Source organism: Neopsephotus bourkii, unplaced genomic scaffold, assembly GCF_033783945.1.
Source record: "Neopsephotus bourkii isolate Nb327-2 ecotype Australia unplaced genomic scaffold, CSIRO-AGI_Nbou_v1 NB_1624, whole genome shotgun sequence".
Classification (NCBI taxonomy): domain Eukaryota; kingdom Metazoa; phylum Chordata; class Aves; order Psittaciformes; family Psittacidae; genus Neopsephotus; species Neopsephotus bourkii.
The window spans coordinates 7,735,108-7,761,686 of NW_026902099.1; the positions used below are offsets into that span (position 1 = coordinate 7,735,108).

General features: G+C 39.8%; 1 protein-coding gene across 4 annotated transcripts in view; it reads right to left on the reverse strand.

Annotated features, from left to right (window-relative positions):
- Positions 1-10,189: 10,189 nt before the first annotated feature.
- Positions 10,190-26,579, reverse strand: part of CPED1 (cadherin like and PC-esterase domain containing 1) — a 154,519-nt gene continuing 138,129 nt past the window's right edge. For 3 of the 4 annotated variants that reach the window (XM_061373017.1, XM_061373014.1, XM_061373016.1), the window contains 5 exons: positions 21,901-22,121; positions 21,541-21,642; positions 21,255-21,342; positions 18,769-18,915; positions 10,190-12,969 (listed from right to left, as the gene is read on the reverse strand). In XM_061373017.1, the coding sequence (XP_061229001.1) occupies positions 12,742-12,969; positions 18,769-18,915; positions 21,255-21,342; positions 21,541-21,642; positions 21,901-22,121 (786 nt within the window). In that variant the 3' untranslated portion in view covers positions 10,190-12,741. Of the gene's footprint in view, positions 12,970-18,768; positions 18,916-21,254; positions 21,343-21,540; positions 21,643-21,900; positions 22,122-26,579 lie in introns of those variants that run through there. The other variant, XR_009728396.1, reaches the window with a different exon arrangement.

Consider the following 26,579-nt stretch of genomic DNA (forward strand, 5'->3'; position numbering starts at 1 on the left):
TGTCAGGACTCCATGAACACCTCTGAAGGAAGGGCCTCAGCCCCTTTGAAGTGCAGCAGCTATTCCTGACCCCAACAGTGGATCTGGGCAATTTGTCACCCCTTCTGCCTTTCCTCTTCCATCCTGAAGAGACAGGGCTGGAATCTCTTGCTGGTTGCAGCTCCTGCACTATGTGAAGAGCTTTTCACAATGTGAAAGATTATCCAGATGAAGTGTAAAGGACCTCACAAACACAGCTGTAAAATTAAGTGCCGTGGTGCCATAAATATCTCATTTTAATTGCACAAACAGTATTAAGTTTCCCTCTTGAATGAACAATTTATTTACAACCTCAACACCAGGTTAATTTCTCTGCCTAGAAATTAGGCACATAATTACAGTTTCAATATGGTCACAGCAAACACTTTCAACCCTTGTTATTTCTCAGAAAATTCAATTATCTTATGGTTCAGAATTTTCCTGCCCTTCAGGCAGTGAAGGACAACAGGCAGGGCCATCAAGTCCTTTAATTTCTCATTTGTGTAAATATTAATCTATTTTATTTCCTGAGTATCCTCAGCAGCTGCAGTAGAATTTACTCCATCTCATCACTCTGCCCCAGCTGTGCTTGTACTTCCACGTGTGAGAGCCCAACAGGTGCTTCATTTCTGATTTTCTTTATATCTATGGCTATTTTTACAGAAGTGATTAAGAAATATGTTTGGGTAATGGAATTCCTCTTATCTGTGTTTGAATGGAACATACACCCTCTTCAGCTGCACCCTGCAGAGTGTTATCTGCAAGGGTCCCAGGAGAGTCCATTCATTCCTGGACAAACACCACAATGATACACAACAGGCCTGGTCCAAAATCAAAAAAAGAAAGGAAAGTGAGCCTATTTTATGGGAATGACCGCTGCTGTCTGCACCTCATCTTGTGTTTTCCAACGCTTGCTATAGCTCTTCAATATCTGTTGGAGCAAAGGGGAGGAAGGCAATAAGGTATTTCTATTTTTATTATCAGAAAAGTGACCTGGCTAGCATGCAATTCCAGTATCTCTGCACTTCTTGTCTAACCCTGAGGCTATCCAGGATGTCACAGTATGCTGGCCAATAACATAGGTGATTCAACTGGAAAGATTTGCAGACTCACTTGGTGATACCTGGCTTGTGTTTTGAGGTACAACTTAATAGACACATGTAATTAAAAGTTTTTATGATTGTAGAGGAAGTTTGAGCATGTGATTCAGGTGCAAAAATATATGAAAGAGAACTCAATATATTTTGTTTTATTGTAGTTGTCACAAATGTTATATTATCATGGTTTTGAAGCACTGATATATTGTTTTTATTTTTACATTTGAGGTTGAAAATGCTGCTGTTAGCAACGCCAAAAATCATGTCTCTGTTAATGCCCTTCTTCTGGTAAATGTAGAAATTGAGAGGTAAAAATATACTGACAAAGCCAAAACAAAAATATTAACTGAATTTGTACAACAGAGTAAATTATCTTTACCAATAAAAATGACTTGTACTGTTATAATAACTGTCAATGGCAAAGCCTGATGCAGCAGGGAAGCCTAAATACAAAATATCAACTGAATCATATGTATTCAAAATGGAGAGGAGAATATTCTCAGATCTGGTTATAAAAAAAAACAGAACTTGCAAATATTCCATATGGTTTCTATTTTATATCTGTGACTACTTTCGAAGAATAAATGGCACTATCTGTACCGTATAAGTAAAGCAGAAAAATAAATATCTGCTGAATCAAAGTATATCAGACGAAGTTTACGTCATATAAACTCAACAGTAAGTGCCTACTGGATCAGATCCCTGCAGCAATATCAGAGGACAAAGTTTCATTGTGATATTTGTGGCTATAGGGGGGCTGTATATTGACTTTAAATTTACCTGCCTTACAAAAATAAGCAAACTGGTTTTTAAAAAAATAATCAGATGTAAAACTACTCCCTAGTTTCAGAATCTGTGAGTTTCAGAAAGTGGCCAGGAGCTATGGAAACAACTTTTTTATAGAAGTAAGCTTTAAGACACTTAAAGCTGTATGCTGAGGTGATGTGTTACAAGGTAGACTGCTTTACAATATGACTCCTGGGACCACTTACACATGTGTGAGTGTGAGAGTTGGTGCACTTTATTCACCAAAGTCCTGAATCTTCTATGTTACAGGAGTACAGCTCCACCTATTTAAGTCAGGGGTCTCCACCTCAACAAGACAAAACTTTCCTTCCTTTAGTATGATGCCATTATATTAGGACCAGCTAAAAAGGAAGAGATGCCTGTGTAAATACACTGTGTAATTTTACCTAAACAGGCACATGTGATGGAAGATTAAAGGGTGGGTAGGACATATTTCTATGAAAACAGAGATTTGATTAAATTCACAGGCAAAAAACAACAAGGGAGATGAGGACATGATTGTTGTAAGGGAACATGGAAAACTGAAATTCATTCCCACCTTACTTTAATTTTCATCTTCTCACAAATTTTACTTTGAAGAGATTTTAGTCACGCAGTGGACCCCAGTTATCAATACAAGGAGCCTTAGCTCAGGGATGGCATGCTGGGTCCAGAGGCTTTCTGGGATGTGAAGGTTGTTATAAGTTGGCTGTACAGCTGTCTCTGACCTTCTGAGGAAGCAAACCATGCAACTTGTCTGTTGGCTTTGTTGGTAAGGTAGCCTGTCATCCTTATGAATGTGGCTGTAGCACGGCAGAACACAAGCTGGTCACAAAGCCTTCACCACCTGTCAACCAAAAAAAATCTGAAGGACAGCACAGCTTCACCAGCTGAGAACCGAACACTAGTTGGCAGGGTGAGGTGATGTGTGGAGATTGCAAAATGAGGTCAACCAACTGTTCACAGACAGGGGCAGGAGGAGATGGAAAGTGTGCAACCTCACAAGAAGAAAGGCAAAATGATGGAAGTGGGAAAAGAAGTCTGAAATATTTTACAAAGGAATATTCAATGAAAGGTAGGAGAAGAAGAAACTGGGAATGCTTCTGTAACAGAATGGGAACTATTTGTTTGCAGGACTTGTCAGTGTGGGCCAGAAAAGCCTGTGAATTGGTTGCATGCAGTCATGCTCACACATCACAGTGTGAACATCCAAGTAAAACATGAGCAAATCTGAAGAACTTTGGGTTTCTGAGGTTTGTCATTTTCTGGCCCTCTGGAAGCCCTTTGGGGGGATTCTTTCAAATAAAAATGTGAACAGTTGGAGGAAGGAGTCTGTACATGAGGAGAAGGACTCAGGTAGCAGGTCCACATGTTGGAACTATGTGCAAGAAAATGATACCAAACAGTATTATCTGCATTCGTGACTAGATTGATCTGCATTCTTAGACTAGGCCATAAAATATTTCTGGATCCAGGGAGCAGGTCCACTAATAGCAGTTGAATGTGTGGCTGTGACAGACCATTTGCTTAGACACTTTCATAGTAGTTGTCTCTAAATCTGTGAAGAATAACCTGGAAAGATACTGAGCAATTACGCTGGGCATCTTCTTTTCCTTCAAAATTAATAAGATCTCACGCATGAAGAAGGTACAGCTGGAACTTAGATTTCTGCCTATTGAGCACAGCTTGCATTACCGTCAATATTATTGTGTGGTGAGAAAAAAACCTGCAAATATTCCATCCGAAACAAACAAACAAAAAAAAAAAGAAACAAAAAAACCAAAAGACTAGGTTCCTCAATAGTGCTTGATGAAAGACTTTAAGACACAAATAGGAGAAAACTGCCAGTGTTATGTCATAGAAGTTTTACCAGAACCCTTGTAAATTAAGCCTTGATTTTTCTTTCATTTTATATTGAAGTCTGCTGCCACTTGGACATTAGCCATACTTTTCACTTCAGCAACTTGTCTGCACTGAATTACTGTCGAAATCTTAAATGTGGCAAAGGACTTTTCTCTCCGTCAGTTTTCCTTAACCAGATCTTCTATACTCTGTGTATAAAACCTTTGATCAGCAAAGGCAAGGACTACCTTGAACCAGGCAACAGTCAGTGTGGTATTTTCACTTACAAACATCCCAGGAAATGTGTGTCTGGGACAATAGTAAGGGGCAGGATCATCCCAGGTTTCCCAAGCCTCATGAGGCAGATGCCTGGTTATGGTGCAGAGAGCAAAGCTAGATCTTTATGTTCCTAAATGGAAGAAATTGAAGCAAGCCCACAGAAGGAAGCAAGAAAACTCTTGCTAGAAGTTCAAGTGCTGCCCTTGGCTGGTGTACAGTCACTTTGCTTGTGCAAGATTGGGTTGTGCTACTGTACCAACTCTCTCCTAGTAGTTGTAGGACTGCACTCCATAGTGTTGCAATGGTGTTACTGTTAGTTGGGTGTTGATACCTTACAGGTAGGTCAGCACACCTGAATTGACCTTTCCACAGTCAAAACATGTTTTTTTCTGTCGGGTATCAGTCAAAACTAGAAAAAACTGCTAACCTGAGGGACAAATAATGACTAATGGGTTGATAGTCTGTCCCTCAGACCCTAGGAAATAACCCAACTGCCTGGGCTAGAGCAGCACTGATGATGGTAAACCAGATACAATGTGTGGTAACTGCGGCGTTGCTGAGACAGCCTGGCTCCTGTGGAGTGGCAAATCACTCATTAAAATAACTTGCATCTCTACTGAATCTTAATTAATGAAAGTGTGAAGAGCAGGTGTTAACTTGTTTTAGATGTTTTATAGACTCATTATAGTCCCTCAGGACTATCTAGGCACAGTTAGATATAGTTACCTAACATTTAGATGCTCCTGATTTTGACACCTTTTGTCTTATTTACAGACTTGTATTTGTATCACGTATTTATTCATAATAATTTAAGAATAATGCTTTGAAGCCAAGCATTCAAACCCCAGGAGCTGCAGCACAAGTTCATCAGCAGGACATCAGAGGGAAAGGATGCAGTTTCTGTCTGCAACTAACTTGTGGAGAGATTGTCAGCTCCATCTTGCCTCCAGTTCACTGTTTGCTTTCCCACTTCATGTCTTCAGGCATGCTACGATTCACCTCCTGGCATAGCTGCTATTTAACATCTGTCCACACCAGACCATCTGAAATTGCCCAGTTTAGTTTACACTCTAATTCACAGAGGTCTCTTCTAGCCTGTATTGTTTCAAATGAAGTGAGTTAGCAATTACATGAACAGCTGTAAAACACAAAGTAACAGGGCAGTAGTGCTGGGGTGTGTTTGTGTTTCTGTGGAGAGATGATCAGTGCAATAAATCCTTCACAGAGCCAAAGTAATGTATGTGATCAAGGTGTTTGATCAGGTTTTTAATACTTACTAGATGCTTTACTTCTTAGTAGTCACCATCCCCTAAATTACTTAGGCTTACGACTCAATTCTAGTACAGGTGTAAGTGCTAGAAGCTGGGGCAATCAGATACCAACTAGGTACCTGCCACTAAACCTGAAAAGGAACCTTCTGGAGTTAAAAGCCTGTCAGCTTGGCTTTTCTTATGGTAGGAGAGATATTTACACAGTCCCCTTGTAATGCAATAGAGAGAGATTTGTTCATTTTTCCAAATGAAGGGTCTTGAACCTGCATATCCCATATTACCATTTTGCTCACCAGGTTACCTATGGGGCTGGTTTGCCTCTGACTCAGTGCACTGTTGTACAATTGAGCAGACGCTGAGAATACACCACCCTGGGCCATGCTGGGGAGCATGTTCTGGTGGTGGTAGCTATGGGCTTTCGACCAAGTTCCAGGTTTAAATGAGCAAAGACGAGATGCAAAAGCGTCTTCTACCTGCACAGTGAATCCCACAGCCATTCCTCTCTTGAGCTGACAAGCATGTCTCAAAACTTTAGGCACCTATCTCACAATTCTGAGAGTTACCTTATGTTCTCTCTAGACACCTCTAGAGAATAATTTAGATCTTGGTCTTTCTGTGATGAGTACAAAGAAGTCTAGTGTGACCACACAATTAAAATGCCTCAGTTAACTATCTGGAGTTAAGGAGGAATCCAGGTTCTGGTGCCTGAAAATAGTCTCTAGAAGATGTCATCCTTGACTTCCAGGCTGAACTTAACCCAACACACATGTTTTAAGTACGTCTGCAGGCTCTGTTCTATGCATTTCATAGCTGAAGGTGTATTATTTTGATGGCTTCATCAGGGCTTCAGCACTGAACTGTTCTAGAGGCAGGGGAGCCATGCAGACAGCCATCATTACAGGGTTACTAGACCCTGACTCCTCGTTACTGCAAGAAATGACGCAATGTGGAATTTAGGACCAGCAACGAGTGGAGCAGTAAGACCTGTCATGATTTAACCTTTTACCACCAGCAGAAAATCCCCTTCTATGCATGTATTTTATAACAGGGCAGGACACAGTACAAAAAAGATGTCGAAACAGGATTTTACAGTAGCTAATAGGTACCATTTGTTGTCAAGAGAGCTCAGCAAAGGCCCTGAGATTTAAAAACCAACCTGCCTATCAGTCCACACAATCATATTCAAATTGTAATGACTCCAGTAAAAACTTCAGTAAGAGACATCACATTATTACATATGAAAATCTGACTGATTATTTTAAAAGAAGCTAGCTGTGGGCTAGATCATGCTGGGTGCTGCCTTGTCTAATTACTTACAAGGTCAAGTTTTTAAGGATTGTTTTTCTATTAGTTTAAATAGGGATTATCAGGTTTCTTTGAATATGCTGGAGTCATCAAAGCTATTGTAACTAAAGCATTAAAGCTGTTATAACTAAAGTCATTGATGATTAACAAATATACAAAATCTTTAGAGATGGCATGTGGAAGTAAAGGAAAAAAAAAACTGCGGAAATAATAAAACTCCTCTGATGTATAAGAAAATTTGACTACCATCTGGGGAGGCTGCACAGTCATTATCAGGCAGGGCAGCTCCTTAATCCCAGAGAATCATAATGGAAATATGGAAGTTGATAATGATAAGTGGGGAAAAAAAAGAAAGATAAAAAGACATTTTCAGAACATTGCGAGTGAGAAACTGCCAAACACAGATCTGGTCTCCAAACCTTGGCAATATCCCACGACATTTACTGACTTCAAAGTCCAACTTTAGTTTCTCCCACTTGATCTGCAGTGAGCTATTTGTAACTGGTCTGACTTCACCAAAATGTGTCTGAGGCATTTTGATTCCTTACTTAAGGGTTTTAGTTCTGCAGTATTCACTCAGAACCTGCCCAGCATCCTGAGAGCAGCACTGGGACAGGTGGTGCAGGCAGACACTGCATTGCCTGACCCAGCTTGAGATGTAATATTGAAAACACCACCTGCCATGGGAATTTTATCCCTGTAATGAGGTGTGTGAGGGAATGCCTACTGCAGTGACTGCATGCAAACACAACTCATCTCACTATGCTTGGCAGGAGCATGCAGAGAAGATCCCTCCCTTTATTTCATAGAATCATAGAATAGTTAGGGCTGGAAAGGACCTTAAGATCGTCAAGTTCCAACCCCCCTGCCATGGGCAGGGACACCTCGCTCTAAACCATATCACCCAAAGCCTCATCCAACCTGGCCTTGAACACTGCCAGGGATGGAGCATTCACAACCTCCCTGGGCAACCTATTCCAGTGCCTCACCACCCTAACAGGAAAGATTTTCCTCCTTATATCCAATCTAAACTTCCCCTGTTTAAGTTTTAACCCATTACCCCTTGTCCTGTCACTACAGTCCCTAATGAAGAGTCCCTCCCCAGCATCCCTATATGCCCCTGTCAGATACTGGAAGTCTGCTATGAGGTCTCCATGCAGCCTTCTCTTCTCCAGGCTAAACAGCCCCAACTTTCTCAGCCTATCTTCATACAGGAGGTGCTCCAGTCCCCTGATCATCCTCGTGGCCCTCTTCTGCACTTGTTCCAACAGTTCCATGTCCTTTTTATGTTGAGGACACCAGAACTGCACACAATACTCCAGGTGAGGTCTCACAAGAGCAGAGTAGAGGGGCAGGATCAGCTTCTTCGACCTGCTGGTCACGCTCCTTTTGATGCAGCCCAGGCTTTCTGAGCTGTGAGCACACACTGAAGATGTCTCATGTTCATTTTCTCATCGACCAGCACCCCCAAGTCCTTCTCCACAGGGCTGCTCTCAATCTGTTCTCTGCCCAGCAGAGAGTCAGCTGAAAGGGTCTGAATTCTGCTTCTCATTAGAGTGGCTCAATTCTAGAGGAAATCAAGGGGATGCTGAGTAGGTGCTGTGTTTCACAAAGACCTCAGTTCAGATTTCAGTTAAACATATTCTTTATCTGCAGTTCAGGGCTACTTAGTAGTGTACCTTGCCAAGGCTGTTGAACATGGAAGGGCTGCCCACAGCTGCCAAGGAGCTGGCCAAGGAGCCAGATGAATGAACCTAGAAAAGGTTCAAGTCCATTTCAATAGAAGCCAGTGCTGCAGGAGCCCTTCTTGTGACCTTCTGGGTATATCCTGCCCATTTAAGTTAAAGACTTGGGTAGATTTCTGGACACTTGGCTGTAGGTACTGGCCTAGACTGACACATGTAATGGTGTTTAGCACCACCAAAGCACAGGCTGGCAATGCTAAAACGCATAACATGTTTTTACTATGTAGTTAGGGCTTTTCTGTTCAGTGGGTAGCATGAAGGTACCAGTAAATACTGCAGGATATGCACCAGCACCAACACATTGGTATGCCTGCATTATACACTGACTGTTCTTTTTTTAGGATTTACACAGGTAAAGATGGCAGTGGATTTTGAAAGATGTATTTCGACTTGGCAAAGGCAAGCTACAAGAAGAACTAAGTGCTGGTGCAAACTAAGCACTTACCATGGCACAGCTGTTTAAAATTCAACTGAGAAAATTACTGTCCTGAAGAAGAGGCTTGCTCTACCCTTGCTTCACTGGTAAATCTTTGCTGTTAAACTGACAAAAACATCGAGATAATAGCATTGGTATTTTGAAGAGTCAGCTTGAACTTGTAACCATCATCTCTCAGATTTCCAAGAGCTGCTCTGACTATGAAACTAAAACTTCTTGGGTCATCTGAAAGAAAGGCTGATGTGGAGTAGAGCAGGTACAGATAGTCATAACAGTGAGGTAAAACAAGCCAGCTGCAAGGCTAGAAGGCAAACAAAAAGGTAAGATTATATTTTCCATGTGAGCCTACAGAGGCTTGTTTAGCAGTTTGACTCTGTGCCAAATAGCTCACTGCACCTCTAAAAAATTGCTTTACTCTAAAAAAGTAATCTGAAAGATCCCTGGACTGCAGTCAACTTAATATCACACATATTTGCATCTTCAAAGCATTCTCTTTGGCTCAGCATAGTAGCAGAAGCAACTACAAGGGGTTATTTCAACCTTGAGGTAATTGGATGCCCCACTACCCCACCCACCAAGCAAAGAAATTGACTTTGATGTCCCTTTAATATGTCACAGAACCGAAAAATAAAGGCCTTATATTTAACAGTGTGAAAGAGATTATTCTAAAGATTAACATTTTCAAATTAATACTAAGTGTAAATTGGTATTTGTAGTCCATCCTTTCAGCACCTGGTTATATTTGAAATATACCATCTCCAATGACAGAGCTGACTTGTCAAGGCATTTCCCTACAAATAGGAAAATATGTTTTATTACAGCCAGTTATTCCAAAGACACTCACTGAGATGAACTTGATCATGGGTGCCATCTGTCCTGCAAGGCTCAAACCCAAATCGCTGTTCGACACCTATGCAGTTACGTGGAGATGAGGAGTTATAACTCATTGGACACGGGTACATCATACTGCAGCTTCAGCTGAAGTTTAAAGGAATGCAACAATAATAATATCTGAGATTGATGCTGTGTGTGTCGGAGTAGCTATCATCTATCTATCTATCTATCTAATCATATCTATCATCTATCTATCTATCTATCTATCTATCTATCTATCTATCTATCTATCTATCTATCTCTTTCCAGCACACTTTCAGTCTCTCTACTTGTAGCTGAAAGAATACTCTGCTTACAGGCTAAACTCTGTGTGCCACTTAGCAGATATCAGGGAACACCACTTCCTGGTGTATTTGTTCCCCAACTTGATTGTTTCAATCCTACTACCAGTTCCAGGGCCATTCATGCCTGTATTAGGAGGTGGAACTCATCTTGACAATTAGGTCCTATTTTAATGGTAAGTAATGGGACTAAGGTAAATATATGGAGGGAAAAATTCTGCATTATCAATCAGTCTTAATATAGTAGGAACACTTTAATGGTTGTTCAGGGAAAATGTCACAGCAGACATGATAAATCTAGAGTAAACCATTGATAGCAACACGCTCACTGGAATTCAAACATGGTAATTTTTTTTATTGTCTTAATCTGTGAATTTCAGTGTTATTTGCAAGCAATGCTTCCATGTCGATCTCAGCTCTCCTTTCTTGCATACCTACAAATGCTAGATGTATTTTAAAATTAAATAATGAAAAATGTACATTGGCATCTGTTTTAGTCTGCCTGTTTTAGTTTTCCCTTTGTTTATTCCTAATATTACATGGATCATATATAGTGTTGGAAAAACTCATTCAAATAACTCCTTTAAGTAAAGATCAATTTGCCAGTGGCTTTGTAGAGACATATATATGTACACAGACATGTAAAAAATAGAAAACACACAGGAAAATATCCACTTGATATGACTGAAAAACATTAAGATTTAGAAAACATTAAGACATCTGGGTGTACAGCACATATAAACCATATTGTAGTGAAAGCAGAAGTGATGATTTGCACATTTGCTGATATCAGCTGCAGTATATCAAAGTCAGCTTGTTCCTTTTCATCATTACAGCTGAAGCTTCAGCAATAGGCTTTGATTAAAAAAAACCAAACCAAACATAAAAACCCAGTTTATGCTTTAAAAACAATTGTGTACAGAAAAATAACAATAACAGCGTGTGGATTTAAACGAGCTACACAAAAAATCTTAACAGAAGCAGAATTAGGAGCTTTGCCAGTATTGCAGAAAGTCTCCTAAGTTAGATATGTCAAATCCTCTTTTGGAGGATCTTCGTATCATCTAGGGAAGCCAAACTCCATATTGCATGACAATTTCCCATCATATCTTCACATATCTTATCTGAAGCAAGAATGCACAAAACTTTAGCTAGGGATACAGACTGTGGTGAGTGTAAGGATCTTTGGCAGATCCCAAATGTGGTGTCATGAATTTCTAGTCCTACTTCTATATAGGTGTAGGACTATACCCTGTGTGCTACTAAGGCCCATAAAATGTGATTAGTTCTGTGCTTATTTGTTTATTTACTTACATTGCTTGCAGCTTCCTTTCCCAAAGACAGCAGAAGCTAGTGGAGGATTATACGTAAAATTGTAAAGGAGGAAGCATGCCTCAGAGCTTGGTGGATCCTTCATTAGACTTGTACTTACCTGGTTCTGACTCCTCTCTCTAGTGTATGATGGGAGAGAGAGGTGTCTTGATTCCCTGCTCCATGGCTGGATTCATAAAGATACTGAATATTAAATGGATAATTAGAAGGCAGAACAGTCTTATGGGTGCTATTAATTCATCACCTGGCTGCTAAGCCTTGATCATGCTTGGTTTCCCATCAGGGCAACACAACTGTGAATGAGTGTGCTGCTGATGTTGTGGAAGGAGATCAGCAGACAGTTCCCCCCTGAAGTAGTAAAACCTTTCTTTGGGGTTTCACTCAGAATAGGTCTGCAAACATCAGTGATGTAGCTGGGCTACAGCATGAAACTGGCATTCAGAAAAGGTCTTGTCCCTGCTATGCATGAGACACAGGCAGTACATTATGCTCCCATCATATCACGCATTCCTCATGACAGATTAAAAACCAGATCCTGAACTTCTTACGTGTGCTTGCAAAGGTTATTTTTCTTCCATTTGCTGTTCTGGTTTCACACATTGGCAGTATTTTATAATAAATCATTAAAGAAATGACAATTCCATGATGGGAGAATACTTGCTTGGATTACAAACCAAGGTAGACACTGAAGCACATATCTAAGCAGTATTCCTGCATATGGCCACTCTCCTAAAGTGACACCATAAGTAAGGGTTATGTTAACATATTCACTACATTTACATGTTACATCAAGACAATTATAATCAGTCTCAAGTCTAAGTAATCTATCTCTAGATTAGCTTTCGAACATGCAAAAAATAGAGTAGACATCTGTTCCATCTAAGGTACAAAGAAGGGGCGTGTTTTCACTAAAAACACTGGAGTTCAAAACTTGTCATGCTCAGTAAAAGGCTAATAGGCATTTTCAAATTGTATAAACCAAGTCTCTAAATAGAAAAGGTTTGATATTGAAGGGGAACCCATCCACATAAAATAAAACTCTTCAAAATGGAATGTAGCCAGCTTCTAAATACATTCAAATATTACAGTGTCTCTATAAATAGAAAACTAGATAGTGCTGAAGAGCTAAAACAGTCCTTTCCAAATAGTTCAAGTATATATATTTCTTTTTCTTTACTGTCGTTAATACACAGTTGCTTGTGCTGCAGCTGTTCTAGCCTTTGGCAACAGTTCAAGTAACTTCTCCTCTCCTTTGCAAACCTCCGTCTTCCATTTTGACACCACAGAGTTGCCAGGCATACCTTGATTTCATAAAGTTTTAGCGAAAGTGCCTTGTGTCCCAGACTGTTGGTGTCTGTACAGCCAAAGAAGCATGTCAGAAATTCACCATGGTCTTTCACTACTTTTACTCATGTAGTGGCACATCTCGAGTCCCAGCGCTATATTCAGCAGAGGCTATGTGCTGACAATCTCCCTCTTACTTGCACAGAGCCTGCTGAGAAGGATTTCAGAATAAACTTGATTTATTGGACCTCGGACATGATATGGGGACTGTGAATTTGTTGCATAGTCCTGCAGTAGTGATGGCTTGCTTTGACTGCCGAAATATTTCCCCAGCGTGTACTGCCTTGATAACGTCATTGTTATGTGTGGACTTTCTTCAGAGGGATTGGATTTCACCACCTGCAAAAGAAGTGACATATGTGAGTGCTTTCTGCCTGCACCTAGAAAGACAGATACACAGCTGTGTGTACAGAAATGCTCAGACAGTTCTCCACAAAGCAGATCCTGACACTCTTACTTTGAGCTGCAATTTCCTCACAAACTATTTTAGTGGGACAGCTTGTTATGTTGTATACTAACTAAAGTGCAAAATTTTATTCACTTGACCCTTGAAATCTAAATGTGTAGGCCTATTATACTCAGTTGGTTGATTCCGTAATGCCTTTCTATACCAGACTCTGTTATCTTCATTAGGGACAATTTATCTGAACAGCAAAATTCAGAGATAATAGTTTGTCTGTATATTTACCATGGGGAAAAAGAAATAAACTTAAGACATCCCTGACTTGCAGGAAGGTTTAAATCCTGCTGTGATCCCAAGCACCTGAGGAACACATGCTGTGTTTCGGGTGTGATTCCTGTGAGAATGTTTCGCTCTCAGATCTTGCTGCAAACCTGGCCCAGCTCCATGTTAAGATGAAAACACTCATGTCATGTTTCTCCAAGAAGGGAGTTACAGTGCAGTTTAACATCCCTTTCCCCAGGGCATCACCCTCACATAACCACAATGTGGTTCAGTGATTTACTACAGAAGAATTCTCCTCCTTGTCTCCCAAATATGCATATATTTTTAGGATTATCATGTTCAATCTGTATGGAATAAACAAATGGCCATGGGACTAATGAGAGAGAAAGTGAAAGGGTTGTCAGCAGAGTAATGACTGGGGGGGGTGATCTGTGAAATGCTGAAGGTCTCATCTCAGTAAAAACACAGTCATTGATGAATAATGAAGCAACTTCAAGAGAGACAAAACCTCAGGACCTAGCACAGTTGCAGGACAAAGGACCCTGACTCTGGCATTGGCAAATGCAGACAAAGCAGAAAAGGGGCCAAGTGGTTAACCTATTTCAAAATAGCATGTTCACTTGGTAGCTCTGATGCCCATCAATTTTCTGACTTGATCAATCACAGCAGACATTTGAAAAAGCAGACTTCACTTATTAATGCACATTTTTATGCAGAAGCATATTCACTTTTTAAAAAGATCATGTATATTTAGGGTTACTGAACAATCAAAACCGATGTTCGTATGTAATGAAGCTCTTAATTAATGAAACGATTCAAACAAAATTAAATGTGAAGGATTAACATGTTCAAAGGCTTGAACGACTGGGCAAAAAGGCTATGAGGGAGCTGGCTGAACTAAAAAAGACCAAGAATTATCCACATAGAAAATTAATATATCCTCTGATCAATTTGATACAGCTAAGCCAAGCACTGTTATTTGTTTTCATGCAATTACTGCAGGTTCATTTTTCTAAATTGGTGCCTTAGATCTTACAACTACTTCAGAACGATGCCACCTTGAACCAATCACCCAAACTGCATTCCTGTTGGGCATAATCTCCCAGGAATGCAATCTATTATTCATCCAGCAGCCAGGCACTGACTGAGATACCAAAATCTCAAGGTTGCTAGTTCTTATACTGTGACCATGAATTCGTTGTCATTCAATTAGGAAATAAATTTGAATTAAAATATAGGTTCCATAAAGGTCTTTATAATTGCTGGCCAGTGTACTTCTCCATAAGCATTTGTGAAGAATCAGGTAATTAAAAAGTCAGGTTTGCATGCGTGCATAGACCTAGAAGGATGTTTGGGCAGAAAGTGACAGACATATGAAAGATCTTTTGTCCTAGATTGGTATAATCCTTTGGCAATCTGAGTGAAGATTGTAGGTTCTACAGAGCTGTGTATTTCTATGCTATCAGGGTGACCCAAGGCCCTCTGAAGTGGGTTGGTGGGAACTCACAATAGTTTCTCAGGACAATTGGGAGAAGTAGTTTTCTGTTTGGCCAGCTAGTGAGAATTAAACAAGAACTGTGAATGCATTTCAATTCCTGTTTTCTGACTGCACAGAATGGCCAGCCCTCCATTCCCACATGGCCGTGCTTTAGCTCAGATGGCATTTAAAGAGGGGTGCTGCCTTCTGCAAGCTTAGGAATAATTTTTTTAAGAGAAAGAAAGTGAAAGTACAAAGCAGTAGAGTTAATCTATTTCATCTGGTTTCCTAAAACATGAAAAGTGCTGGTTTTACAGAGTGTTCTTGGCTCTGTCCTCGAAGGCAAAATTCCATTTTCATAGTGCAAACTGCTTTAGCACCTGATGAAACTCCACTTGCCAGGGTGCAGAAATAAACTGATGACAAAACTGTTAAAACTAATGAGGTATCAAAAGCATTCAAGGACTTTCTTTCTGCTTTCCTCAAGGATCAATTCTGGTTTTTTGGTTGCTGATGTATTCTCTCGAGCACATCTATGCTTCTCTCAGGCACAACGACCTCTCAAGCCTCATTAACAACAGCTCTGTGAGCCAAATTCTCCCCTGATCCTCCCCAGAAACACATACTCTCTGTTGAGATTCCTCTGGCAGGGAAGCAAGGACAAATCTGCACATGAGCTCATACTAAATGATGGAGGAGTGCATGAAAAATGCTGATGACTGATCACGCCCTGCTGTTTTCCACCCAGTTCCATACAAAGCAACTGAAATATTTTACTTTGAAGCTCCCTGTTTCACTTGAAAGCTCTGTGGAAATGGGGAGCACCAGCAATGACCCATGAAGACATCAACATCTGGGTTCTAGACAAAAAAGAGTCAACACAGATGTCTGAGTAAAATGGAAGGCGGCATTTACTCCACAGGACTATTTATCCATTGCATAAATATCTGCTCGGTGCCTTGCTCCTCTTTTCCAGCTCCATTTGAACTGAGCTGTGTTCGTGCCTCTCTCACAAACTGAGCAGAGTAGATTAAAGGATTGTTAACTAACCACGCCTGCTGTGTTTGGCCCCAAAGCAGGACAGAGGCCATGGCAATGGGCTGAAAACACGTGAGTTGCTGAGGAGCCTGAGGTGGAAACCAGCTGTGAGGCTGACACACAGCACATGAGGTCAGATGGGTCTGATAATGCTCCCACAACTGTGCTTAGTCCCAGTGAGCCTCACACTGGAGAACAGTCCCAACCAGTGGCAGCTCATTGTCTCCCCACTCTCTTTTGGAAATACATTGTTGCCTGGTATTTTGCTTCTGATATTATATATCTGTGATACTTAAGGAGAAAAATGAAAGCCTTAGAGTTATTAATTATTTTTATTCTGCTTTATGTAAAGGTGACTGCTGCAGCTGAGAGAAAATAGCCAGGGTTGCTATGCTAGTCCTTGGCCAGCAGACACCACAAGGACACTCTGGAGCCTATGCTTGAATTTTACTATCATCACCACTGAGTTTCAGTTTGTTTCATTTAAAATACTCCTAAGTTTAATTAGCCACAGTATATTTTGTTTTCCAGTATATACTGTGGGCGCCTGATGAAGGAAACCTTATTTTTAGATTTTTGCTTTTTTTGGCTTTTTATGGAAAATATATCATAGCTGTCCTGACATTTCTTCACAGCAAAAATTGGTGCTTCCACTTCAGTCTTGGTCTCATGGCCCACCTTTGTACCTCTGAAGCTCTATGGAGCTTCTGTGCTAACCCTGCCCAAGTCCAGATCCTGGGAACAGGCTTGGCCAAGAGTGAGGCTTACACAAAAATAGGCATGACTTGGCAAAATAAGCAAAAGGATTTTATTATTCTCTCGAGAGATTAAGAAAACATTTGGTGGTATCTCTTATTTGAATTCAATTGTTTTGACGAAAAACAAATTCTAAGTTCATGCTGGAAAAATGCTAGCCTTTCACTTGCATTGGTGATAGTCTTTTTTAATTTTTATGCACTTTTGATAGCTCTAATTTTCTCCATAAGACATAACTTATGTAGTTCTGTCTTCTAAATGACACATCAACTTGCTTGTGCCATTTTTAGTCATTAACCAAAATCCTGAGATTTCTTCTAAGCAGTAGCTTCTTACAGGCTCAAAGCCCCCAGCTGACTGTGGAACACCATAAATTCATTAACTCTTGACATCAAAGAGACATCCTGCTTTGTATTCTTTTTTCCTTTCAAGCTTTTTGGTAACAATTTCTTCTCATTCTATATTTCATTCTATAAAAGAACTTGCACCTGCCATGCCTAGTTTGAACACCCAGAGGAAATGCAATCTTCCTGAAAGATACAACAGTTCAAGTTTTATTGCCCTAAACAGGTTTTAACAGAATAAATTGTGATAGTTTTCTAGTCTTTTGTAAAAAAGACAACTCAGATCCGATTAATAAAAATGAAGATCCTTGTAGCTTCACAGGCAATCTCCCACCCTGTGAAACATGACTTTAACTAAAGAGTTAGCAGAAAGCTTCTCTGTCCTTATATCCAGCAACGAATTGAGGCTTGGGACTACTGACAATGTCTGAGTGCACAATTCCAGTTTTCACAGAAGAAATATTTTTACTGTGAATCAGGTGCTAAGTACCTAGAGAGATATGAGCCTCCTTTATTCCTCAAAGCTTTTTCAGGTTTCCAAAGGGCGTAATGTAAGATTCATGGATCTTTTCTGGGGAATGAATGATGTGTTTGGATTCTCAGCAGACTGACCGCTCATAACAGGAACCTGGGAACTGGCCATTTATACCAACAAACTGGTGTCATGGATATGAGGAACAGCTTGGTTGGAAGCTGTAGGGAAATCTGGTGGTGTCGGTGGCAGTTCTTTTAACTATCATATGCAAAATGACTGTCATCAGCCTAATGGTAGATGCTCACTTGCTACTCAACAATTATAGCCTCTTTTAATTCAGAGTCACCTACACTAAACCAGGGGTGCGCTTCTTCATTTGCTATATATACATAAGGTACAAGAAATTCCAAATTGAAACAGATCCTTCTTTTGCTGATGGGGAAGAGCATTCACTAGAAAAAGACATACCAAATACTTAAAATACATCTTAAAGGAAACCAGTAAAACTTTAAATATCTTATTTTTCAAACTCTTTACTTTCACTGGTTTGGTAGTCTCTTGGCTGATTTTGTGCCTAGATATAATAATGTGTTTGCTTATTCATTTTTTATTTAATCCATGGACTCCTGTCATTTGTAATATATTGTGAATATTCATTGCCAGAGTTTCAAATGAACAAAATAATATATTCTCAATTGCCCTACTCATATATTTTCAATGTCTTTGTTTCACCAGGTGAGTAATTATAAAACAGAAGACAGAATTTCTGTAGATTTCAGACAAAGAAGAAAGGAGAACTATGGGCCCGAGTGACAACAAGTGACTTTTACACTTCTATTTGTATACTCAACCACTATAACTATCCCAGATAAATCTTTCTCAGACATATGAAAACAGATCTACAGCAGTAAGACTGGTCTTTCAATTTTAAGCTCCATTTTAGATGTACCCATGGTTTGATGGGAGTCTGCTGAGCTGCTCAGTTAGGAAGCCTTTAGACAAAACCTGTGTGACAGAGGTGTGGCAAAAAGATAAACTGAGTCCATACACAAGTAGTATCAATATAAACACACAGCAAATAATACAACAACCTGGAAACCATGCAACATCCTTTGCAGAAGAGCACACCTGATTTTATTTCAAGGAATCACCACTACAGCAGTTCAGCCTGTCCTTGGGTGTCGTTGCACCCTGAGCAGCAAGGGACAAGTGCTGCCATACAAACTGCTATCCCTGAGGTTTAAATTCGGGCCTAACTTTGAGTCACGGATGCAAACCTCATTGTGTACAGTTTTGTTTCTAAGCACCTGGCAGTTAAAATCTCTCTTAAATATCTGGGAATGATACAGGTGTAAACTATTACCTCATGGAAATGGCAGCCGCACTTCCCTTGCAGGAATTCTTTGTAACGTCCCATGGTGATGACGAAGGTGTCAACAACTTCATAGCCAAAATTTTTTGCTGTATCCAGAATAACCAAGTTTTCATTCCACAGGTTTTGTATTTCTGCCTGCATTCCAGACAAAATATTGCAGTGTCTTGTCAGAAGGACTGTTTAAAAGTTTCTGTATTCTGCCATGGAAGTGAATAGCAAGATTGCATTTTGAGTAAAGCAAGTATAGAATCATAGGATCATAGAATAGTTAGGGTTGGAAAGGACCTTAAGATCATCAAGTTCCAACCCCCCTGCCATGGGCAGGGATACCTCACATTAGACCAGGTCACTCAAGGCTCTGTCTAACCTGGCCTTAAACATTGGCAGGGATGGAGTGCTCACAATGTCCTTGGGCAGCCTGTTCCAATGCCTCACTACTCTCTCAGTAAAGAACTTCTTCCTTATATCTAATCAAAATCTCCCCTGTACAAGTTTAGACCAATTACCCCTTGTCTTGTCACTACAGTGATGAAGATTCCTTCTCCAGCATCCTTGTAGGCCCCCTTCAGATAGTGGAAGGCTGCTATGAGGTCTCCATGCAGCCTTCTCTTCTCCAGGCTGAACAGCCTCAATTTACAAAACCTGTCTTCATATGGGAGGTGCTCCAGTCCCCTGATCATCCTCATGGCCTCCTCTAGACTTGCTCCAACAGCTCCATGTCCTTTTTATGTTATACTCCAGACATGAATTACTATATATTCACTCTTGAAAACAGCTATTACTTCAAGGCTGTTGTAGATTTTTGCAGGAATTATAATTACTTTTCAGCAGTTGTGAAACTTCTTTCATATGAAGATTTCAATGCTGTTCATAATTATTGCATAACTGTTTTTAATACATACTTAGCTAGTGTGAAGTGTAAAAAAAATAAAAATAATCCTATTATAAAGTTGTCTGTAGTGAATGGTGAAATTGTTCCTGTAAATTAAAATTCATCTTCAAATCAAACTCATTGAGATTGTTGCTTAAAAATGAGTATAGGGCCATGGGCATCTTAGAAATTATTACACTGAAGAACTGATTCTTATTTCTAAGGACGATGCAGGAAGGCCAGGAACAGAAAAATGTTAGCCATAAATTTGGCAAAGTGGTGGATTTGACAATGCAGACAGAAGGGCTTTGAGAGTAGCTGGCGTAATCCAGAAGTCCAGAGCACCCAAACCACATGGATAAATTAGCATGTGATTCCAGTATTGAAAGGGAAGAGAATGTAAGTTACGCTGGTCAATGTAGTTGACTTCTGGAGTTTCATAAATTTACTGGATAAGGAACAGAAAAAGGTAAACCTGGGAAACCATAATACTCCTTCTATCCTTGCCTCACCTTCCTTTGATCAAAGTTCTGCTTCTTCTTCCTAGGAGTGAACTCTGCTGAAAGCCATGGGAGAAGCCATGACATTTCTTCATGTTGATGCCAACAATTTCCCTACTGCATCCTAATTTGGTCATCCAGATAAATTAAGGAAATGGTTGGAATCAATAAGAAGACATTCAGTAGAGACAAGGCAGATAATACTAACTTAGACAGAAAGAATGGGGAAAATATGACAGGGCAAAAAGAAGGGTGAGAGTAGCAGTAGGTCCTATAACAGTGTGTTATGGTTGCAAAACAATGTAGGCACCAGTCCCCAGTGTGATAGGAGTGCTGTACTTAAACTATCAAAGCAAATAATTTTCTCTTTTCAACACCTGTGAATAGCTGGAACATTACACACAACTCTAGTAGGCACCATTTACTCCTTTCTGCCCTCCAGCTCTTCCCATCCCTGTGTCTTCCACATACTTTCTATGGATGGTTCAATGGAGAACCACTCTTCAAATTGTAAATAAAAATATTGAATTGAATGTGTTACACAGTGCATTGAAATGGGCTCATCTGTTACTCTGACAGTCCTGGATATGATTTAAACTGACTGTAACACCCCATTGACATACAAATAACAGACTAGATTCACCACTACATTCCAACTGCTCTGTAATGTTCTGGTTTCATTGGCTGGTTAAAATGGATTTATGGCTAGCTGTGCAATGCAGGCAGCCCAGTGAATCTGATCCAGCAGTAACAACAAAGGAAGCCTGAGAAGGGCCCATTCTCAATGTGGTATGAGGACAAATCTGCCTATCCCCGGCTCAATTTCTCGTCTTCAGTGTCAGGCTTAATATTGGAGCTTCTTCTGGTTCTTGGGATGGCTGACTGAGCATGGCTGTTTGAACAGTGGTGGAATCAGTGAAATACAGCAAATTGGTTTGAATCCACATTAGCAAGCAGTATGAGCAAATACAAACATTAATATTTCTTTGATCCATTTAAAGCTTGCTCAGCAGAGGTTGTAACATATTTTGACCGGACAGTAGAATTATTGCTGAAATGGCAAGTCTTCCACGAAAATGCACTCTAAAGGTACTGTAGCTTACCTGTGACAGAGAATGTATTCCATCCACTGGCAGGTGAAAGCCCATCCCTATGGATTTGATAATTACCAGGATATTTGACAGATTTTCCCTGTTTGCAAATTAAAAAAAAAAGGTCATAGATTTTACTTAACAGATGCATCAAAAGACATTGCATTTTAGTGTCTTTTTCACTGAGTTTTTCAAAGTCATTTAAGTGCACACACATGAGAAAACAAATGATTTGTTAAGTTGGTTTTTGTAATTTATTATATCAAGACTTGGAATAATACCAAGTACATAGCATTACCTGCTCAACACCTTTTGGATAATTTGCAGATGATTGGAATTAAGCCACTGAACACCACCTACAACTAATACAGTCTGGTCTGTGTTCTCCAGGGGACGTGATCTGAAACCCAGAAAGGAAAAACAACACATGTTGCCTTAAAACAGATGGCAAACATTTTAACTGCTTTGCATTGCATTTCAATGAACTGTATCTGGTGTGCTGATCAGAGGCCTGATGTCATTTTCTACTATTTTTCAACTACACAATACAGTCTGCACACGTTATGTTTGTTTACTGACTTTACTTGTAAAGTCTGTTAAACCCGTTTGTGACTAGAATGAGAATACAAACAAGCTGGCAATAGAGTTTGTACGGTACCTCTGCAGCAGTTGTTCTAGGGCTTTTTCAAAAGTCGGTCTCTGGTTTGAGCTCATCCAAAACTGGGGGTAGTAGGAGTAACTGATGAATGTTTTCCCCTCGTTGATATTATGATAACATTTAACATCATGAGTCTTTTGCCATTCCTGAAGAGTCTTATTCACTCTTTCTATTAGATAGTACATCATCCCTCTGTTAGTTGAGTCACCTATAAAGAGAATCTTTGGATGGAAAAGGAGAGGACTTAGAAGTTATACACTCCAAAACCCAAAAGCTAAGAAAAGAATATAGATAATCTGAAGGTCTTTTAAACCCTTCTCATAAGGTTCTAGAAATATCACTGTCAGCTGCCAGCTCTTCAGCCATGACATCTCAATATTAAAGTTCCCCTTTAGCAAAAACTGTGTGGTCTGATTAACAAAAAGTTATATTTCAAAGATGAAAAGTACAGATTATAGATTACTATAGCTGCACAGCCCTGCATTTTTCATACTTGATCATTTCTATTGCTTAAATTTATTTCAGCTGCTAGTACAGAGACATCTGTGGTTGCTTGCAGCTTCCTGCTTTCTTTCGTCCATTTTTTTATGTGGTTTGTTACTACACAGCATGTCTTCATTAAAATGTCTTCCATAAACGTGATTCACCAGAATTTACACCAAAGTAACACATACACACACACACATACACAGAGCTGTTGACTTTTTGTAGAGATGGCCTTTCTGCAATTTCAGGGGGGGGCAGAAAAAGAGGGTTCTTTCAGTGGAAGACTTGAACAGAGTCCTGGCGTGTATGACGTGACCAACAGGAAGCATTGTGGCCTTAAGGGAGTTAGAAGTGCTGTCAAAAAGACAGAAGTACTTCAAGTATAGCAGTTTTCACTGGGCAGCTCTGAACCTGCAAGTGAATTAACAAGTCAGACTGGGGCTTGCCCCTACTCATTCTGTAGACTCCCCTGAGAAATAAAACATCTCTGTATGTGGAGACCACAGAATTTAGTGTATGGGATTTGTTAATGTAATTTCCCTATTTTTAGTGGCTAGAACTAGCATTTCCTCCTGCTGAAGATAATATTTAAGCAATGACAAGAATCCAAAGGGCAAGAGAAGCCAGGTTCACTGTGGTTTGCCAATGAAACTGTGTGTGTAATCATCTATTACCACTATCACCTCAACCAGAAATTCACATAAAGGAGCATAAATATAAAACTGGGAGTCAGAATCCCCACAGAGTCATGACACAGTAACAGCCCTGTTTTCTGCACAGCAGTATGTAACTTCTACCTCTGGCACTCAGAGTAGTTGTCACGTTGTAAGATGGATTTTGTTGCTTGGTATTTTAATTTGATTTGGGGCTTGATGGTTTACCACTTCCACCTTGAATATTTAGCTATGCAAATAAAATTCAGTCTGCACAAGATTACGTGTTTAAGAGTACATTTTCAAAGCTTCTCTTAGAGATTTTATGTGGTGAAAGCATCTTGGACCCCTCTTATCTAATACCTCTCTATTTATCTATTACCTTCAGGAATGTCAGTTTTAGGAACTGATTCCAGTTCCCAGTATAAACCTATTCTGATTAAAAATGAGCCACAACAGTATATCAACGATGGTTCCCACAGAACAGAAGCAGTTTCAGATGAGCATATTCCGATCTGGCAGCAGGGTCAAGAATGGGCATGACAATGGCTTGAATTTCCCAAGCCTTGCTCACTGTGGGCTGCAGAAAAGCAAACAAAACGAGCACCGGGCACACAGAGGTTTTTTTACCTCCTGTCCTGGACCTGTCAAAGCTGCTTCACAAAGTAAATTCTTAAACAGCTGCTGTTCATGCTTGTGTCGCACAAGCACTTCTCTTACATGCAAGGGGATTTCCAAATCTTTCCCGTTATGTCAGAAGAAACCTTTTTAAACTGAGCGCAACATGACTCACAGAAGTTAGAGATCCTTGGACCCTTGGAAGGACTGGTTGGATATTCACTCTTTCCCTCTCTGACAGATGTGAACATGCACACAATTATTTACAATTAGGAAGATAGTCCACGGTTATGATATGCCTTAATTATGAAGTAGGTTAACTTGAGGTTTTAAACAATTCTTTTAACTTGCAAAATCTCTTAATCTCTCCAGTCTGTCTATAGCCATGTCTTTTTAATCTCCATTTTGTAAGTCCATCACTATATTATCTAAATGTATATCTATTTTAAAAGTAGTTCTCAGATATTAGCAGGCAAGGATATCATTAACTTGCAATGTGCGTGAGAACATTGCTGTAATAACACAACACAGCATTAGCAGAATAACAAACAGGCTCTACTAGTTCATACACATAAAGCAGTTGGTAAAACATGCTGAATTGTTTCTCTTCTACTTGTAGTAACATTGATACCATTTTGTTATCGTTGCACATAAGGATTTTGCAAAGGAGCATTTCAGCTATTAACTGCACTGATTTGGCAGATGTGGCATTTTTATCTCACTCTTCATTCTACCATGACTAAGATTCTGATAGATACTTTTCTCCTTCTAACTGTATTTGGTCTATTCTCATCTACTACAGATTTCAAATAACAGAATACCTTTCATGGGAAAAAAGAAGAATCACAGCCAAGACCAATGAACATGATGCACAGATGTTTTGTTTTGCCAACACTGTGCATTCTCTAGCAATTTAAGTATGAAGCATCACACTCAGTATTTTCAGTCTCAGACATTGCAGAACATCAAAGACTGAGATTGACTCATCAGTCTCTTTCCCATTTTTCTCATTACGTTTAAATTAGAGGAAAACAACCCTCCTTCAACACACACTCAATTTACACTATTAAATACTTCGGTGTTGTAGGGCTTTACAATTTCTACATCTGCACAGCCATGCACACATAAGCAATGGATCTATGAATGAGTTTTCAAGTCTGCCCTGGGATACCTAGCTGACCAGGTCTGCAGATGGGAAGTCACTATGTGCAATCATTTAGAAAACCAGTTCCAGGAGAGACAACTTAGCTATGATCACATCCTAAAGTGGCAGATCTAGACTGGAGGTGCCATGATGCTGGGCATCATATGAAAATATCAGGTGGGGCTTAGAATAGTACTACTGTTGTTGTCCTGATATTCTGAGAACATGAAGGGGGTGAGAGGAGTCAGAGGAGGTTCCTTTAGAGCAGTCAGTATAACTGCAAGAAACAGATAACTGTTAGGGCCCACATATACTTCTTCAAGTATTATCACACAACTGATGAGACCTCACACAGCCCATCTTTGAAGGAGTAAGCTCTGAGTCTCAGAACATTTCCATTTTCACTCTTAAAGTGAGCATGTTATGAGGAGGTAAAGCAGGAGGTCAGGAAATTAGATCAGACAGCTAATATTATTTGTGTGCCTGAGTGTCCATCTGAGAGTGTATACTTATTCCTAGAAGAAGGTGCGGCTGAGCAGGATGAATCATGAATGTGGTAGATGGCAACATCACATTGGTGAGGAATACAGATTGTTTCACTAGGGAAATTAACCTGAACACACAGAAACAGCTCTGCTAAGAGAATAGTCGAGACAAGTAAGTGGGGAAGAGAGAAATGAGGAAAAGTGGACTTGTGATTGTACAGAAATCCAGATCAAAATTGTAGGTCACGCTCACATATGTCAGTCAATTGTAGCAGCCATGTTGGATTTCAGTCAGTAAGTCTTTGTTCAAATAGGTTTAAGCCATATTGGGACTGTATCACTGGAATCAAGCAAATCCATTTAACTCCAGCTACGTCTTTTAAAGTGAAATAACAGCATTGTTGAAAGGTACATCAAATTAAAACTAGGACTGCAGTATGTCAAACCTATGGTCTCTGCCCTCTAGCTCTGATGGAGAGTTCTGAAGTGTGTTTTCAGTTGTCATAGGAGAGTATCACCAATCACATTCTGGTGTCTGGGATTCTGGGATTTTGAGGGAATGCTCTGTCATAGGTCTAAAGAAAGTAGAAAGATAGGTGTGCATTACTTGTAATCCAATGCACCCCAAGATGGTAGATGCATAGTACATCACCAGCAAGTCTGCACACTCAGATCATCCATTCCTTAAGACCTTGACTACATCCAACAGTCTGCTTCTTTCTATTTGTTGAACCATGCTGTAAGACAGAGACATGCAATTATTGGAAAAATAAACAAATCCTTCTTTTTCTTCCTCCTAAAATAATGAGGTGGGAAAGAGTACATCTGTAGGTAATCCCACCTGCTTTTCAATCTGCCCTTCTGCAGAACTGACCAAGCACATTTTGTTGTTTAGGCCATAAGAAAGTATCTATCAAATCATCTATCAAAGTCCGTCTTTTATAAATCAGCTTCATTTCCAGCAAATGCTTGGAAGACTCAAAGACTAAAATAAGTAGTGGCTAGCCCCAGGAAGAAAACTTAGATCCTTCAACTAACCCAAGAGCTTCAATAAATTAGAATAATTATTCAGTGTAATTGAATGTTGCATAAACATACTGTAGTTGTGTGTGCCATGTGGTATTTAGTATGATTTGAACAAAGGGCTCTAGAGAAGATTCTGCATTTAGCTGTGTGACAATAATGAGCAAAATAATGACTCGGGTGTGTTGAATATGTCATATCTCATTCTCTTTACCATCTGGTACAAAGCTTAGTCATGTACTGTTCAGGTGATGGGGCATTTGTCTGTAG